We start from the raw sequence: 17,124 nt of genomic DNA, 5'->3' as shown, positions 1-17,124 counted from the left end.
TATGGCGCTTACCATAATGCCTGCCACAAAGTAAATGCTGTATGTTTGTTGCTGCTGGTGCCGTTACTATTAATGGGCACAAAAGTGAACAAAGCAGATATGGTTCCTCTTCTCCTGAAGTTAATTCTGTAGTGGAGAAGGTAGATGGTAATCAAGTGTCATTTAAACCAATATGTGTTTAAAATTGTAGAAAATGCACGGAAGGAGCTGTAATTTAAAAATAGGGGCCAGGTGTTCATGCCTGTAATCCCAGCGCTTTTGGAGGCCGAGGCTGGAGGAAAGATCACTTGAGCTCAGGACTTCGAGGTTAACAGTGAGCCATGATTGTGCCACTGCACTCCAGCCTGGGTGGCAGGGCGAGACTCTTGTTTCAAAAATAAAACTAAATAAATTAGGGACCAAGGAAGGGTAGTCAAGGAAGACCTCTCAGAGTAAGATAAAGAGTTAGCCAAATGGAAGAGGGGCAGGGTAAGCCCTGTGAAAACTCTTGGACCAAGTGGGTTGGGTTGGAGGAGAAAAGATCGCTCTTTGTGGAAATGGAAAACGTCTAGCTTGTCTGAAGCTTTTTAATGGGAAGAACAGTAGAAGTGAGGTCAGAAAGGTAGGTAGGGGCCAGATCATGCAGCACTTAGTAGGCCATGATAAGGATTTTAAAATTGTACGTAACAGGAAGCCATCGAAGGGGTGGAGGATTTGATACCTTTTAAAACAGTATGTCAGCTACTATGTGAAGACAGGAGTTAAGAGTGGAAGCAGAGATTGGTAGCTTAACCTATTAACTGGGCCCATGGAGGTGCTATTTATTGAAATGGGAACTATTTCAAGGGGAATATATTTGGAAGCGGGGGGAGATCAAGAACTCCCATTTGAACTTGTTAAATTTGACACTGCCAGTTAGAATGACTATTAACAAAAAGACAAAAAAATAACAAATGCTGGTGAGGACATGGAGAAAAGGGAACTCTCATACACTGAATTATACAGCCAGTATAGAAAAATGCATGGAGGTTTCTCAAAAAAGTAAAACTAGAACTGCCATATGATCCAGAAGTCCCACTGCTGGATATTTATCCAGGAATGGAAATCAGTATGTCAAAGGTATGCCTGGATCCCCATGTTTATTGCAGCACTATTCGCAATAGCCAAGATATGGAAGCAACCTAAGTCTTCATCAACAGATGAATGGATAAAAAGAATGTGGCATATATACACAACAGAATACTATTCAGCCTGTTATTTGCAGCAACACAGATGGAACTGGAGGTCATTATGTAAAGTGAAATAAGCCATGCATAGAAAGACAAATATCGCATGTTCTCACTCATACGTGGGAGCTAAAAAGTTGATCTAATGCAGTTGGCAAGTAGAATGACAGTTACCAGAGGCTGGGAGGGGAAGGGGATAGAGAGAGGTTGGTTAATGGGTACAAACATGGATAGAAGGAATAAATTTTAGCGTTCGATAGCACAGTAGGGTGACTATAGTTAACAATAATTTATTGTATATTTCAAAATAGCTAGATTTAAATGCTCCCAATACAAATAAATGATAAATTTTTGAGATGGATATCCTAAATACCCTGATTTGATCATTACGTATTGTATGCACGAGTCAAATATCACATGTACCCCATAAATTATGTACAATTATCTATCAATTAAAAATAATTAATTTTGAGATGCCTGTGTGTCATTCAAGTGGAGTGATTAAAAAAGCAGTTCACGGCTGGGCGTGGTGGCTCACGCCTGTAATCCCAGCACTTTGGGAGGTCGGACGAATCATGAGGTCAGGAGTTTGAGACCAGACTGACCAACATGGTGAAACGCTGTCTCTATTAAAAACACAAAAATTGGCTGGGTGTGGTGGCGCGTGCCTGTAATTCCAGCTATCAGGAGGCTGAGGCAGGAGAATCGCTTGAACCTGGGAGGTGGTGGTTGCAGTGAGCAGAGATCGTGTGCCACTGCACTCCAGCCTGGGTGGCAGAGTGAGACTTTGTCTCAAAAAAAAAAAAAAAAGCACTTCACTTGTAATCCCAGCTACTCAGGAGGCTGAGGCAGGAGGATCGCTTGAACTCAGGAGTTTGAGACCAACCTGGGCAACGAAGCAAGACCCTGTCTCTAAAAAAGAAAAGGAGTTGGATACAGACCTCCGGAATTTACGAGAGAATATCAGCTATAGAAACATAATTTACCAAGAATACTATGAAAAAGAAATTATTACACGAAACTGTGGCCTGAAATCATTGACCCCGTGGTCCTACTGACCTTTTTCAGTCCCTGGTTCTATAGAATATATTCCATAAAAATGTATTCCATCTATTATTACCATATGATGAATGTGGTATGATTCTGGGTGAGGTCTAAGTCACCACGTAGCTGGTCTCTTTTATAAATAGGAAAACCAAACACTAAAACCTAAAGCCAACAATTTATTTTAAGACACAAAGTTGTACAGTAGCTAGGTATAGTAGAAAGACCACAGGGGTAGTCTCACACTGCAATGAGCCTGATGATTTACCTTGCTGACTGACAAAGCTATGCCATATTTAATCCTTTGAAAAGTATCTTACTCCATGAAACTGGCAGTCCAGATATGACTGTCAATAAACAATCAAAAGCTTGAGTTTCTGGATTTGTGCCAGCTAACATTATCATTTTGGTATTTCTATAAAACAGCTGACTTTCAAAGTGCTACAGCAGTGTCCTACAAGAGCAAGCTGTCTTCCCTATTAGTGGTGCAAGCATCACGTGCCACATGGGAATTTTTGTTTGTTTGTTTTGAGATGGGGTTTTGCTCTTGTCGCCCAGACTGGAGTGCAATGGCACGATCTTGGCTCACCAAAACCCCCACCTCCCAGGTTCAAGCGATTCTCCTGCTTCAGCCTCCCCTGTAGCTGGTATTAACAGGTACCAGCCACTAGGCCCAGCTAATTTTTGTATTTTAGTAGAGACGGCGTTTCACCATGTTGGCCAGGCTGGTCTCAAACTCCTGACCTCAGGTGATTCGCCCGCCTCAGCCTCCCAAAGCTCTGGGATTACAGGCATGAGCCACCACACCTGGCCAGGGACTTTTTTTTTTTTTTTTTTTTTTGAGACAGAGTCTCGCTCTGTTGCCCAGGCTGGAGTGCAGTGGCTCAGTCTCAGCTCACTGCAACCTCCACCTCCTGGGTTCAAGCGATTCTTCTGTCTCAGCCTCCCGAGTAGCTGGGACTACAGGCTTTTGCATTTTCAGTAGAGACAGGTTTTCACCATATTGATTAGGCTGGTCTCAAATTCCTGACCTCAGGTAATCCACCTGCCTCGGCCTCCCAAAGTGCTGGGATTACAGGTGTAAGCCAATGCACCCGGCCAAAAATATAACTACTTAAATATAAGAACATCATTCACAAACTACAGTTGAGCCCTCTCTTCTTTCTGCCCTCATCTCACCTCTGCATGCCTCTATCCTACCATTAGACTCGAGAGGAAACTTACTCATCTTTATACACTGGCACCTGGTTGGTGTTTACTGGCAAATGTATAAGTGAACACACAAAATCTCCTCAGCCATGGGAGCTTTATTTACTTTGCTTTCCAGAAAAAGTAGACTCACACAGAGTGGTGTCCCAGGTCAACATAGTGGACATGCCATGCTTTTTGGCTGCCCAGCATCTGAGGTCCCTTCCTACATTTGGGAATTCCTTGTTTATGAGTTTGCTGGGAAGCAGATCATGCCTTTCACTATAGAAGTGGAAATTCCGGGTATTTTCTCTGCTTCTCCTTGTGATTCTATAATGCTACAAATTACCCTTGATTTTGAATTAAGAACCAGAGACACAATAAAGTCTCTGGAATAATTTTCTCTGGGACCATGGCAAGTGCGGCAAGTTCTTAGAGCAACACTGGCTGCCATGATCCAGGGTTCTGTGCATGTGGCTTTGGCAAAGTAAGTGGTGGCACCTAATGTTCAGCAGAAATGGTGTCCTCACTGCCCCAGCTCTGTGGAGTATGACCAAGGAACAAAGGGTGATGTTCCAGTTGCCTACTCTCCAAGCCTAATTCTCTAGGCCTCCTGGTGATACTGAACTCCCTATTATCCTTTTAATAAAATACTTTTCTTTTTCTGTCAAAATTGGATTTTGGTGTTTGCAACTAAAAAATCTGACTCACATAGTCACATAATAAATAGCAGAGCTGAAACTATAATCTAGGACATTGAAATCCTAATTCTAGTATTCTTTCCATGTAGACAGATCTCTACTTTCCAACAACCCACAATTTTTACATTACATATCACTGTCCCTAAATCATTTTGTTCACCGAATTTATACTTGAATATGTAAGCTGATTAGTGAACATTTCAAGTGACTGTATTTCAAATGCAGTAGTATCTTTGTACATCTGTTTATGTAATAGTTTCTTTATTTTTTGCATTTTTGGCCTCTATAGACTTAAGTGGAAATGAAAATACCCCGCACTTGAACAAACGTGGGAGTTAGGGGCCCCGACACCTGCACAGTCACAAATCTGCATGTAACTTTGACTCCCCAAAAACTTAACTACTAATAGCCTACTGTTGCACAGAAACCTTACCGATAACATAAAAAATAGATTAATATGTATTTTGTATCATTATTATATACTGTATTCTTACAACACAGTAAGCTAGAGAAAATGTTAAGAATCACAGAGAGAAAAAGCATTGACAGTACTATACTGTATTTATTTAGATTCTATGTTTAGGTTGTCTGTTTACAAGATTAGTCGTGTCTGAAATCAGAGCAACTACAGCTGCAGACCTCAATCTATAGTACATATCAAGAATTCAACCTTTTCCTTTAATGTCATGACTTTTCTCTGCTTCCTGGGAGCACTTCCAGCATCACTAGTGGCACTCTGTATAGATCCCATGGAGTTATTCAAAGTTTTGTGGTATGGTATTAAACACAAAAAATACATGAGACAGAGAGGGATCGCTTTTACTTTGATTCGCCATTTACTGGAGAGAGGAACTGCTCATGCAGAGATGAGTGTCACATGGCATTTTAAGTGGATACCTATAACACTTGAGCTCCCTGCAGTGGCAACAAGAGGTGGCTGTGGACTTACTGTATTACACTATTACAAAAGATAATTTTATGCAGTTATGATTTAATACTGCATCTTTCTCTTGACCTCAAATGTGCTATGTATGGTCTGTCTGTGTACATAAGTTTTGATAAATCTTAATTTTTTATAATAGATGTGTGCATTTTATGGCAGTAAGACTACAATCTACATATATTTTATGCATTCATGACTTCCTTTTTCTTAAATTTTTTCAATATTTCTAGACTACATATGTGTGCTTTTTTCAAATTGTTGCAAATCTCCGATTTTTCAATGCATTTTTTGAAAAAAATCTGCACGTAAGTCGACCTGTGCACTTCAAATCTGTGTTGTTCAAGGGTCAACTCTACTATTACTAATGTGACTGAGAAAAAGATGAAAAACTATTAGACATGCTTAAAGTAGATCTTTTTAGCCTTATAATGACTGTTGGACTAAAACCAGCTGTGTTTTATTTCTGAAGGAAAGAAACAATTTAAGAACATATTTCATAACTCAGAAAATATTTCGTATGTTTAAAAGACAAAGTGCATAAATGATTTTGTAATGTTTCACATCTCAGTAACAAGTATATTCAACTTTTATATATGTGATTTCTATGTTTTGTGTACTTATGCTAAAGTAGGCAACTGACACCACATATGCATATCTGTAATACTGAGCATACACAAGTAGCATGTACGTAGCAACTGTTCACTGTCTCCTGGGTGATGTCCATAACATAGAGTAAGGAAAAGGTCTTGTGTTTTATCTCAAATTTATTATGACAAATTTAAAAAAATACGTTATTAAAGATTGTTCTTGTGCAGTGGAATTTGGAACTGCAGTATACACAATAGCCAGCAGATGTCAGAACGGAATCTCTTAAGACTCAAGTATGAAAACACAATAAATAACAGGAGTTTCTGGAAGGACTGAGGCTTTCTTGCTCTTCTGTGCACAACACACTTCAGTCACACCGGTCTTTCTTCCTCAAATACATCCGCTTTAACACTTTTTCAAAGATGCCCCGCTCTATCTGGCCAATTCCTATTCACCCAAACCTTACTTTATGTGTCTCTTCCTAAGGGAGTCCTCCCTACTGCCTCCCAGGCTCAAAATCGAACCCATTATTTTCCCCTTGAAACTTGTTCCTTACTTCAGCAAATGGCACCGTCAACCCTGCGCGTAAACCAGAAATCAGGGAGTCTTCTTTGATGCCTTTCTTTCCTCACTACACATATCTAAATAAATGCTGAGCTGCTCATACACCCCTCTGACCTCTCCTTCAAATACAGTACCCATATTGCATCCAATATTGTTTTAAGTGGACAATTCTGAACTCCCCACCTTGATCAACATGATCTTTGCCTGACCCTCCCTTTACCTATTCCCCCTAGATAACCTGGACCTAACCCTTCAGGTTCCTTTAAATGTCATGTTTTCAGGGAAGTTCTCTCTGAGCCTCCAGCAAGGTTTTCAGGTCTTTGAGATATTTACTCACATGGCATCTTATGGCAGATTATAGACCTCAAAAAGGCAGTCCCCCTGCTCGTCCATATCCTCAACTCCTAGCACAGTGCCTGGCACATAGCAGGAACTCAGTAACGCTGATGAATGAATTTGAAATCTCAGGGCTTTGATCTATGATAGAATGAACATCTTTAAAGTAATAAAAGTGATTTGGTGACCATTTCACACTTAGCCAAATTTTGCTCTTTACTTTAGAAGGTGTCCTGTAGGACAAATCCGGCAGCCATCTTTTCTGTAAATAAAGTTTTATTGGGACACAGCCACACCCACTCATTTACATATTGTCCCTGGCTGCTTTCATACTACCAACTGCAGTTGGCAGACTTGAGAGATCGTAAGAGCCCACAAAGCCTAAAATATTTACCATTTGCCCCTAACAGAAAGCTTGCCAACCCCTGCTTTAGTGGCTTGACGACTGAGCTACATGCAGAATTTATGACATGATCAAGCTATAAAAGCAAAATAGAGTAAGAAGACTGGTGCCTGGATCTTATAAGAGACAAGCTTAGCTCAAGCAAAGAGGGGGAAGAGAAAAAGAAGTCCTGATTCCTGTACTTGTTCTTCATTCCAAATGTAAGCCCAAGTTTTCCAGCCTGTGAACTGCTGAACACATTGTTAACTGTAATGCTAACTTACTCCACAGAAGAACTATAAAGAGCAATGATAAAGCAGTTTTTTTTTTTTAAATGTTGCACTGACAGCAGGAAGAACACTACCTTAACTTAGGAGCAGCATTCCTACTAAGCTGGTAACCTGTTTGTGGAGAATAAACATTTTTCACTATCCCCTTTTTTTTCAACATACCCCTTTCAAGAGTTTACCAAACTCAAATTTGCTATGGTTCTTTCTTATTTCACGTTACATATTTAAACAAACAAATTGTATATATCTCCCCAACTGTTTCTTAATGTACTATTTCAGAACTGCTTATTCCAAGTATTGAACCCCTCTGTGGCGTTTATGGCCTGAAAGTTAAAAAGCTGGTCACAAAAACTGAACCATCACATTTTCTCTTACTCCAGCCTGAACATACACTAGAATCCAGGGTAACAATTACACTATTTTCCTCCAAGAAAAGCACGTAAGGATGGGGTACAAGGAATAAATAAACATTAAAAGTCCCCTAGATAAGCACAGACTGACTAGAAATAATTTTTTTAAATGAAAAAAAAAAAAAAGTCCCCTAGGCCTTGGCCAGCTGCTACTCATTGGCCACTGAAACTTGCAGTCTCAACCTCTCCACCTGTAAAATGGCATTATTGTTGATTGGTTAAGGCTATTTTTAGATAATGAACTTAACTGTTTGGTAATTTTGAAGTTTGTACACAATTAGAGGATGAGTATGCTATCTCAGAGCATCTGGAAATAGGAATGAGATCTATCTATGCCGTGAATGCCAGCACAAATCACTTCTAAATGCCTTATACCAAAGACTAGCCATTAATAACATTTACCAAATGTCAAGCAATTGTGCCAACTGCTCTACTTGCATTTTTTCACTTAATCCTTACAACACTTTGAAGTAGAGAGATGTTTCTATTATCCTAATTTTATAGTTAAAGAAAATGAGATTCGGAGCTCACTTGCTGAAAATCACCCATCTTGTAAGTATTGGAGCCAACATTCAAAATCAAGTCTGCCTGTCTTTAGAGCCAGTATTCATATGACCACAGTGCCATACACTACAGCTTCTTAATTTAAGAAATAAATACAAAACCACAGAATTAAAATACATGCTTTCCAGGTTAAGATGGTAGATGAAGCACATATACCTACCTCCACTCCCTCCCAAAAATCCCATTAAATGACAGTAAAGGTTTTTGTTTTAAGATATAAACCTAAAAGGATGGAAGAAAAGAGGAAACAGGAATAAAATGTTAGAAGCTGGAAAATAGGTAGATCAACAGTAAATAATGTAGTAGACTCTGAAAAACTGAATTCTGAGCCAGCGGTAGAAAAAGAAAAAAACCCACAAGAACCCCCAAACAACAACAAAAACCCACAACCTAATTTATATCATGGAATCCCTAAAAGGCTCAGAAACTAGTGGCTTCAGGTGCCTCTAGCAATAAGGGGTAGAAGGGTAGACATTAAAATAAGAATTGGTGCAAGGTTTAAGTAATCAGATGCTCTCTGCAACTCTATGCAGCAAAACAGCCTCCATTACACAGTACCCTCTCAAAATGATAAGTTTTTTTTTTTTAGGCCAGGTGCAGTGGCTCACACCTGTAATCTCAGCACTTTGGGAAGCTGAGATGGGCGGATCACCTGAGGCCAGCAGTTCGAGACCAGCCTGGCCAACATGATGAAACACCATCTCTACTAAAACTACAAAAATTAGCCAGGCATGGTGGTGTGCACCTGTAATCCCAGCTACTCAGGTGGCTAAGGCACAAGAATCGTTTGAGTCAGGGAGGCAGAGGTTGCAGTGAGCCAAGATCGTCCACTGCACTCCAGCCTGGAGCAAAACTCTGTCTCCAAAAAATAAAAAGTTTATTTTCTGAAAAGGGTAAAATAGAAGGTCTCTAGATTATGGGATGCCAGGCAGTTTGGGCAGAGGTACTATACTCAAAACAGAGACGCAGTGAGCAAATGCTTACTGGATATTGAAACACACACATACACACCTCTCTGTCCTGAGCCTCACCACAGCCCTATTCCTTTGAATCCCAGAACGTTGGCAGGGCCTCATTCAGCACTTGGGAGATTGGAAGAGTCTTTGTTCTCTGAGGAATGACCAGCTCAATAGGGAATAACTAAAGATACAGACGCAAAAAGTTTTCTCAACAAAAATGGCCCAATAGATGGCCCTTTGGCAAAGTTCAACATCAACAAGTTCCACTCTAGGCCTTTAATCCATGTTAGTTCCCAATTTTTAAGTGTGAGCAGACAACCAAGGAAAGCATCTAACATGAAACAAAAAAAGAGAAAAGCAATTACAGATAAAATAGACTATAAAGGAAAAAGAAAACATTAAAAGTACTATTGTTCTAAAAAGAGAGCAGAAGGAAAAAGAAGGGGAGGAAATCAATAAAAACCTATAAGCATTCATTGGTGGGTGCTACAAATTAATACGACTGAACTCATGGAGACAGAGTAGAATGATGGTTACCAGAGGCTAGGAAAGGTTAGGGGAGGAATGCAGGGATGGCTAATGGGTACAAAAATATAGTTAAGATGTAATGAATAAGTTCTAGTATTTGATAGCATAATGGGTGATTACAGTCAATAATAATTTACTGTACATCTAAAAATAACTAAAAGTATAACTGGAATGTTTGTAACATAAAGAAATTATAAATGAGGTGACAGATAATCTCGTTATCCTGATGTGATTATTAGGCACTGTATGCCTGTATCAAAATATCTCATGCACCCCATAAATATATACACTTACATACCCATAAAAAATAATACAATTATTTTAAAACCTACAAAATTTGAGAAATAAAGATACAAGTTTCAAGTTTAAATAGGTTGACGAAGTGCCCACCACAGTGTATTAAAATAAACACACACTAAATGATGTCATCATGAAATATAAGCATACTAGGAACAAAGATCCTTGTTTCTCAGGAAGAAATATTTAGTCCCACAAAAAAATCAGGAATCAGAATGATTTCAGATTTCTCAGCAGCAACACTGAAAGCTAGAGGCTTTGCTTTAAAATTCTGAAGGAAAATGATTGCTAATCTAGAACCCTATATTCATCAAACTATAGAATAAAGACATTTTTAAGGCCAGGCACAGTGGCTCACGCCTATAATCCCAGCACTTTGGGAGGCTGAGGTGGGCAGATTACCTGAGGTCAGGAGTTCGAGACCAGCCTAGCCAACATGGCAAAACCCTGTCTCTACTAAAAATACAAAAATTAGCCAGGCGTGGTGGCACGTGCCTGTAATCCCAGCTACTTGGGAGGCTAAGGCAGGAAAATCACTTGAACTGGGAGGTGGAGGTTGCAGTGAGCCAAGATCATGCCACTGCACTCTAGCCTAGTTGACAGAGCAAGACTCCGTGTTAAAAAGAAAAAAAAAAAAAAAAAAGACATTTTTAGACCAGCAAGGTCATTCACCTCCTATGCCACCTTTCTCAGGAGGACACTGCTGGAGAAAACAGGCTCCATCAAACAAGGGAGTAAACCAAGACACTAGGTAACAGAAAATGAGATATAATAAGAGAAGAAAAGGAATTCCTGGACAATAGTGAAGGGAGTTCCCAGAATATAGTCACACATCAGGCATAGAGAAGGGAGTTCCCAGAATATAGCCACACACATCAGGCATAGAAGGCTATCAGTCCAGTCAGGGGCAGGTCAGAAGACTCCAGGAAAGGCTTACTCAGGAAAATGAAACAGAGTACCTAATAAAGCTGATTGCTGTGAATGATTTAGATAAATGGCAAAAAGTTTAGTTGATTTAGTGGAAATTCCATAGAAAAACCAAGCCTAGAAAAAAACAAAAAGATACACAGCAAAAGAAAACCAGGTACTATACTCAGAATCCTAATGATACTAATCTACTCAAGATCACACTACGTTATCCTTTGGAAGGAAGAGATGACAAGATACGTGTGAGTGATGGTGCTAAGGACAGGAAAGAGACCTAAATCCCAATCACGACCGTCACATTATTTAGAGACAAAAAGGTAAATACCAATAAAATCAGCTAAAAAGAGGTGTATGTAGTTGCTCCTGGGGAGAAGGGTAAGGACTATCCCCCCTCCACTCAACAAACTTGGAGAACTATTTGGCTTAAAAATATAGTACTTTCTCCTTTGGTAGTATTAATATTTCATATACTCAGCATCAAGCAGTAATGCTACCTTTCATTAAGACTGCCTGGCAATAAAACACAATGACACTTCATCAGGATTGGCAAATTCTCTAGTCCAAAACAAGATGAACTTACTGAAGCTTGCAATAATCTCAATATAATACAAGTCTCACTAGTGATTGTTGGTTTGCAGCAAAAAGTAGGATAAGAAAAATAGAAACCCAACTTTTCTTAATTGATATGTTTATTAAAAACATAGACTAATAATGATCCTGTGCTTAAATGTCATTGTGGTTGTGTGCTGATTTCCACAAAACATAACAAATTATAAGAGACTCTTCACAAATACACTCTGGGCAGAAGAAAAAGGTATACAGAAATGACTGACAAGACAGTGCCATTTCAGACACAGCTCCCTTAATACTTGCTAGAAAACAGAGTTTGACATTATTTACAATTATACCAGTATTGTCAGAGGCCAAACGTCACAGGGATAAGGGTACACCAGATCACGAGACATCGTTTCATACTTCCCAAATAGTTTTATATTTTAGCTTTGAAGGTCAGTTACCAGAGCCAAACTTGTTCTTAACAAGCAGAATTTTATGTCCATTCAAAAAGTCTCTTACACCTTTCTGGGCCTATTCACTTGCAGAGAGGAGTCGAAACTGTAACCAGGCTCTTCATATCATGCATTCATATGTGATGTCCTGTCTTCATATGCTGTCCAATTTCTTTAAGATAAATGGAGCTGAAAGAAAAACAAATCTAAAATTAGTTTTCAAATCTATTAGCCCATCGGCTACATTATAGAATTATCAGGTTTATTCAACATGTTTTTGAAAATAACTCCAAGTGATGGTCAAGCATGTGCCTGTACAGCCCAGCAAAAGGGACTAGTTGCCTTCCAAAGCAGCCCATTCCACTGTCATTCAGCTATTATAGTAAATTTCATTCTTATACTACATAAAACCTTTTCTCCAGATAGTTTGCCCCTTAGGGCCATAAAGTATAAATCCAATTCTCTTTCAAATGACAATCCTTTACTCTGGCGATTTATTTTAACTGTAAAAGGAACAGAACTCTAGAGGAAACAAATGGGCATTTTTCACCTTTAAAAACTCATTTGAAAGGCAGAGGATACGGGAAAACACTGAACTAGAGAACCGGAAGAGCTGGACACCTATGTTGGGTCTCTTACTGATTAGCTATATATCACTTAACATACTCTAGATCACATCTGATACAGTCCTACCTCAGTCATTAAGAGGGTCTAATAAGATCATGTACATAGAAATGTCTAGAAAACTAAGTGTCGACATATAGATCTAAAGAAGTGATATTACTGTCCTGTGTAAAAGTGTTGTGACCAAAAAAAAGCTACCCAAATCACCTTCTTTCTCAATACTCATTAGTATGAGAATTTTGTTAACATTATTTTATTTATTTTTTTTTTTCAGCCTCCTGAATAGTTGGGACTATAGGCACATGCCACTATGCCTGGCTAATTTTTGTATTTTTTTAAAAGACGAGGTATCACCATGTTGCTAAGGCTGGTCTTGAACTCCTGAGCTCGAACAATCTGCCCGCCTCAGCCCCGCAAAGTGCTGGAATTACAGGCATGAGCCACTGCGCCCAGCTCAATTTCTTAATATTAAACTGAAGACACTGAGATCTGTCAGAGGCTGATAAAGTCAGCAGTATATCCAATTTTTCCTACTAATTCTTAACGACAGAAAAAAATCCATGAAATGATCAATGGATAAGCAAAATGTGATACATCCTTCCAACGGAAACTTATTTAGCCATCAAAATGAAGTTCTGACACATGCTACAACATGGATGAATCTTGAAAATGTTATGCTAAGTGAAATAAGCCAGACACAAAAGGCCATGCATTTGACAATTTCATTTAAATGAAATATCCAGGGCCAGGTGTGGTGGACCACACCTGTAATCCCAACACGTTGGGAGGAGGAAATGAGAAGGATTGATCGAGCCCAGTAGTTTGAGACCAACCTGGGCAGCATAATGAAACCTCGTGTCTACAAAAAATAAAAAATTAGCAGGGCGTGGTGGTGTGTGCCTGCAGTCTCAATTACTCAGGAGGCTGAAGTAGGAGGATTACTTGAGCCTGGGAGGTCGAGGTTGCTGTGAGCCATGATCACTGCAGCCTCCACCTCTGCACACTAGCTTAGGCAACAGAGCAAGACCCTGTCTCAAAAAAAAGAAAAAAAAAATCCGGACTAGACAAATCCATAGAGAAAAAGTAGATTAGTCATTGTGAAAGGCTGGAGAAAAGGGGAAATGGGGTAACAATGAATTCGTATGGTGTTTCTTCTAGGGGGAAAGAAAATACTGTCAAATTGTGATGGCTGCACAACTGACTGCTAAAAACCACTGAATTGTACACCTTAAATGGGTATATTGTATAATATACAAATTATATTTCAACTTAAAAGTGAAAATAATTCATATCAAATACAAAGGTCACTGAGAAGCAGCAAATATTTCACTGGCAGCTAGATCAATGAAAAAGGCAAGAGGCAGGAAATAAGTAAATTTGGGAGTTGCAAGAAGCTGTTGAATTAGGACGATACGGGTGTTTCTGTTCCCCAAGACTCGCTCTTCTGTGAAAGCTGAGTAATACCATAGACAGTGAGAGACACAGAATAAGGGACATCTCGGTATCAGTGAGCTCTGGCCTAAGCCCAACATGAGCCTTCAATAGGATGACTTTGGTATGGCCTTCGTTTATTTGAACCATCCCTCCGCTCCATCCAGACTGGCTGGCCAATAATATACAGCAAGGAACAATGGAAAGGATACTGAATTGAGAACGAGAAGGCAGGGCATTCGAGAACTGATCATAAAGCTGCTTCCAGTTCTTATATTCAGTGTTCCTATAACTCTGATACCTTCCTTCCTTGCTAAGTCCCCTCTGAAAATCAAGTTCTCATTTGTAAAATGATATAAAGAATCTTAGGCCCTGCCTCCCTCAAAGGTCCACTGTCAAGACTATATAATGGGAGTAACTTCCTGTCAATTGTAAAATATAGAAAAAAAAAACCTCAAATATTTGCATTAATCCTATAGACTCATATCTTTTTTCCCATTTTTTTCAAAAAACTAATGACTCACTTCACCCTCTATACAAAGAAACAGAAATGAAGCAAAACTTTTTGGATTTCAAAGGTCAGCACTTTTGAAAGGGAAGGAACCCGGCCGCTGGTTCACGCCTGTAATCCCAGCACTTTGGGAGGCTGAGGCAGGTGGATCACCTGAGGTCAGGAGTTCGAGACCGGCCTGGCCAACATGGTTAAATACCCATCTCTACTAAAAATACAAAAATTAGCCGGGCGTAGTGGCGCGCGCCTGTAATCTCAGCTACTCGGGAGGCTGAGGTGGGAGAATGGCTTGAACTCGGGAGGCAGAGGTTGCAGTGAGCCAAGACTGCGCCACTGCACTCCAGCCTGGGCAACAGGGCGGGACTCTGTATTGAGGAAAAAAAAAAAAAGAAAAGAAAAGAAAGGGAAGGAACCTGGTACTGAGTTAAGAGTTCTGGATTTTAGGTCAAGATCATTCACTGAATCGCTGAGTGACCTTGGGCCAGCCTTCCCAAGAAGGCTGTTTCTTCCTTCTAGAACTCTGGTTCCGTTTCTCTGTTTCTCTGTCTGCAAAAACGAGGGAGTTCCTCTAGGGATAATTACTTGAGCTCTTTCAGCTCAAACATTCTTTTTTTTGAGATGGAGTCTTGCTCTGTCACTCAAGCTGGAGTGCAGTGTCGCGATCTCGGCTCACTGCAACCTCCACCTCCTGGATTCAAGCAATCCTCCCACCTTAGCCTCCCGAGGAGCTGGGATTACAGGCGCCCGCCACCACGAACTCCTGACCCCAAATGATCCGCCCGCCTCGGCTTCACAAAGTGCTGGGTGGGATTACAGGTGTGAGCCAACGCGCCCGGCAGCTCAAACATTCTTCAAAATGGGAGAACCAGGATGATTAAACACGCGCGCCGGCCACCACGTGCACTTCAGTGCCCGGACCCTGACCCGCAGACCTCAAACCGCGCATATGCCCGTCGCCTTCAACGCGCACCCTCCTTCCTCCCCGCTACCGTTCAGCTCAGTTCGAAGGCCCCGATGACCCCTTAGAGTTAAGGGGTGCCCGTCGGTGAGCTCCCCGCTGGTCTCACAGTCACAGCCCGGGAGACACTCACTGACTCGCAGCAGGGCCACGTAGATGAGAAAGTTCCGTATGGAGGAGATCACATCCTCGCGCATCTTCCGTTTCATCTCCTCCGGGTCCAGCTTCGGCGCGAGGCCCTCAATCCGGAACATCGCGGCTCTGACTTAGCAGCTTCCAGCCGCCGCGATCTGCTCTCCACAGTGGCCGCCTCGCGCCCGGAACTCGGCCTATCCTCACTTCCTGTTCCCGCCCTCTCGTTGCCACACTCGACGATGGATGCCTGCACGGGACAATCCACGTCCTGACCCAGCGGATCTGAAGTGCGGTGTGAAGCGGGCGGCCGCAAGCTCAGCAACGCAGGCTCTGGTTTCTCCACGCTGTCTTTAATAACATCTGTCATACAAAAATCAGCCTGGCTCGGTGGCGCGTGCTTATAATCCCAGCTACTCTGGAGGCTGAGGCAGGAAAATCGCTTGAACTCAGGAGGGGGATGTTGCAGTTAGCCGAGATCGCGCCACTGCGCTCCAGCCTGGGCGACAGAGCGAGCGAGACTCCGTCTCAAAATAATAATAATAATAACAACAACAATAACATCTGTCTTGAGCCTGGAGCGCTGCGCTGTAAAGTGCTTTTACACGCTGGAGGGGGCTGTGCACATAGGTACCACTGTAAACTGTGATAACTAACATTTATTGAATATTCAATATAATTGTCCCCCGTGAATTCGATATTATAATCGTCATTTCCTAGATTAGAAAATTGAAGCACAGAGATCTTTAAAACATCTTGCCCAAATGTGCTTTAATTTTTATTTATTTTTTATTGCTAATTGTGGTGGTTGAGACTGTTCTGGAACTCCTGGGTTCCAGGATCCAAGCGATCCTCCCGCCTCGGCCTCCCAAAGTGCTGGGATTACAGGCGTGAGCTATCGCGCCTGGCCCCCAAATGTGCTTAAAAATACCTCAGAGGGGAAAAAAGTATTGAGAGAGATAAGTGATGTCAGCAAAATATTAAAAACTGCTGGTGACTAGTACTTCATTTTAGTTAATTATTCTAGTCTTTCTTGAGTATGTTTGAAACTTTACATAAGTTAAAACAAAGAGACAAAGATGAAACTTTTTTTTTTTTTTTTTTTTTTTTGAGACAGAGTCTCGGTCTGTCGCCCAGGCTGGAGTGCAGTGGCGCGATTTCAGCTCACTGCAACCGCTGCTTCCCAGGTTCAAGTGATTCTCCTGCCTCAGCCTCCTGAGTAGCTGGGATTACAGTTGCGCAGCACCACGCCTGGCTAAATTTTGTAGTTTTTGTAGAGACGCGGTTTCACCATGTTGGCCAGGCTGGTCTTAAACTCCTGACCTCAGGTGATCTGCCCACCTCGGCCCCCAAAAGTGCCGTGATTACAGGCATGAGCCACCGCACCTGGCCTTTTTACAGATTATTGAAGCACAGAGGTCTTTAAAATACTGTTAGCCAAGTAACACAATATGTATAAAGCAAGTTCAAATCTGATGAGCATTTTACAGATGAATAGAAAGAGGCTCAGAAACCAAGTCCAGCTTTGGTGTGAG

At 41.0% G+C, this 17,124-nt stretch overlaps 1 protein-coding gene across 2 annotated transcripts; it reads right to left on the bottom strand.

Annotated features, from left to right (window-relative positions):
- Positions 1-11,597: 11,597 nt before the first annotated feature.
- On the bottom strand, positions 11,598-15,802 carry TOMM5 (translocase of outer mitochondrial membrane 5). 2 transcript variants are annotated; one of them, XM_004048042.5, is made up of 2 exons: positions 15,591-15,796; positions 11,598-12,122 (listed from the first exon to the last, which is right to left on the bottom strand). In XM_004048042.5, exons 1-2 carry the CDS (start codon positions 15,709-15,711, stop codon positions 12,088-12,090), a joined length of 156 nt encoding a protein of 51 aa, XP_004048090.1. In that variant the 5' UTR covers positions 15,712-15,796; the 3' UTR covers positions 11,598-12,087. The 2 variants fall into 2 exon arrangements, with proteins under 2 accessions (XP_004048090.1, XP_055207515.2); XM_055351540.2 differs by lacking the exon at positions 11,598-12,122 and having other exon boundaries at positions 15,418-15,802.
- Positions 15,803-17,124: the final 1,322 nt, after the last annotated feature.

Source organism: Gorilla gorilla, chromosome 13, assembly GCF_029281585.2.
Source record: "Gorilla gorilla gorilla isolate KB3781 chromosome 13, NHGRI_mGorGor1-v2.1_pri, whole genome shotgun sequence".
Classification (NCBI taxonomy): Eukaryota; Metazoa; Chordata; class Mammalia; order Primates; family Hominidae; genus Gorilla; species Gorilla gorilla.
Note: the sequence above shows the minus strand (reverse complement) of the source record. Positions and strands in the feature narration are given on the sequence as shown.

Coding starts and splice junctions, on each gene's coding strand:
- TOMM5 (XM_055351540.2), bottom strand. CDS start 15,711: ATGTTCCGGATTGAGGGCCTCGCGCCGAAGCTGGACCCGGAGGAGATG.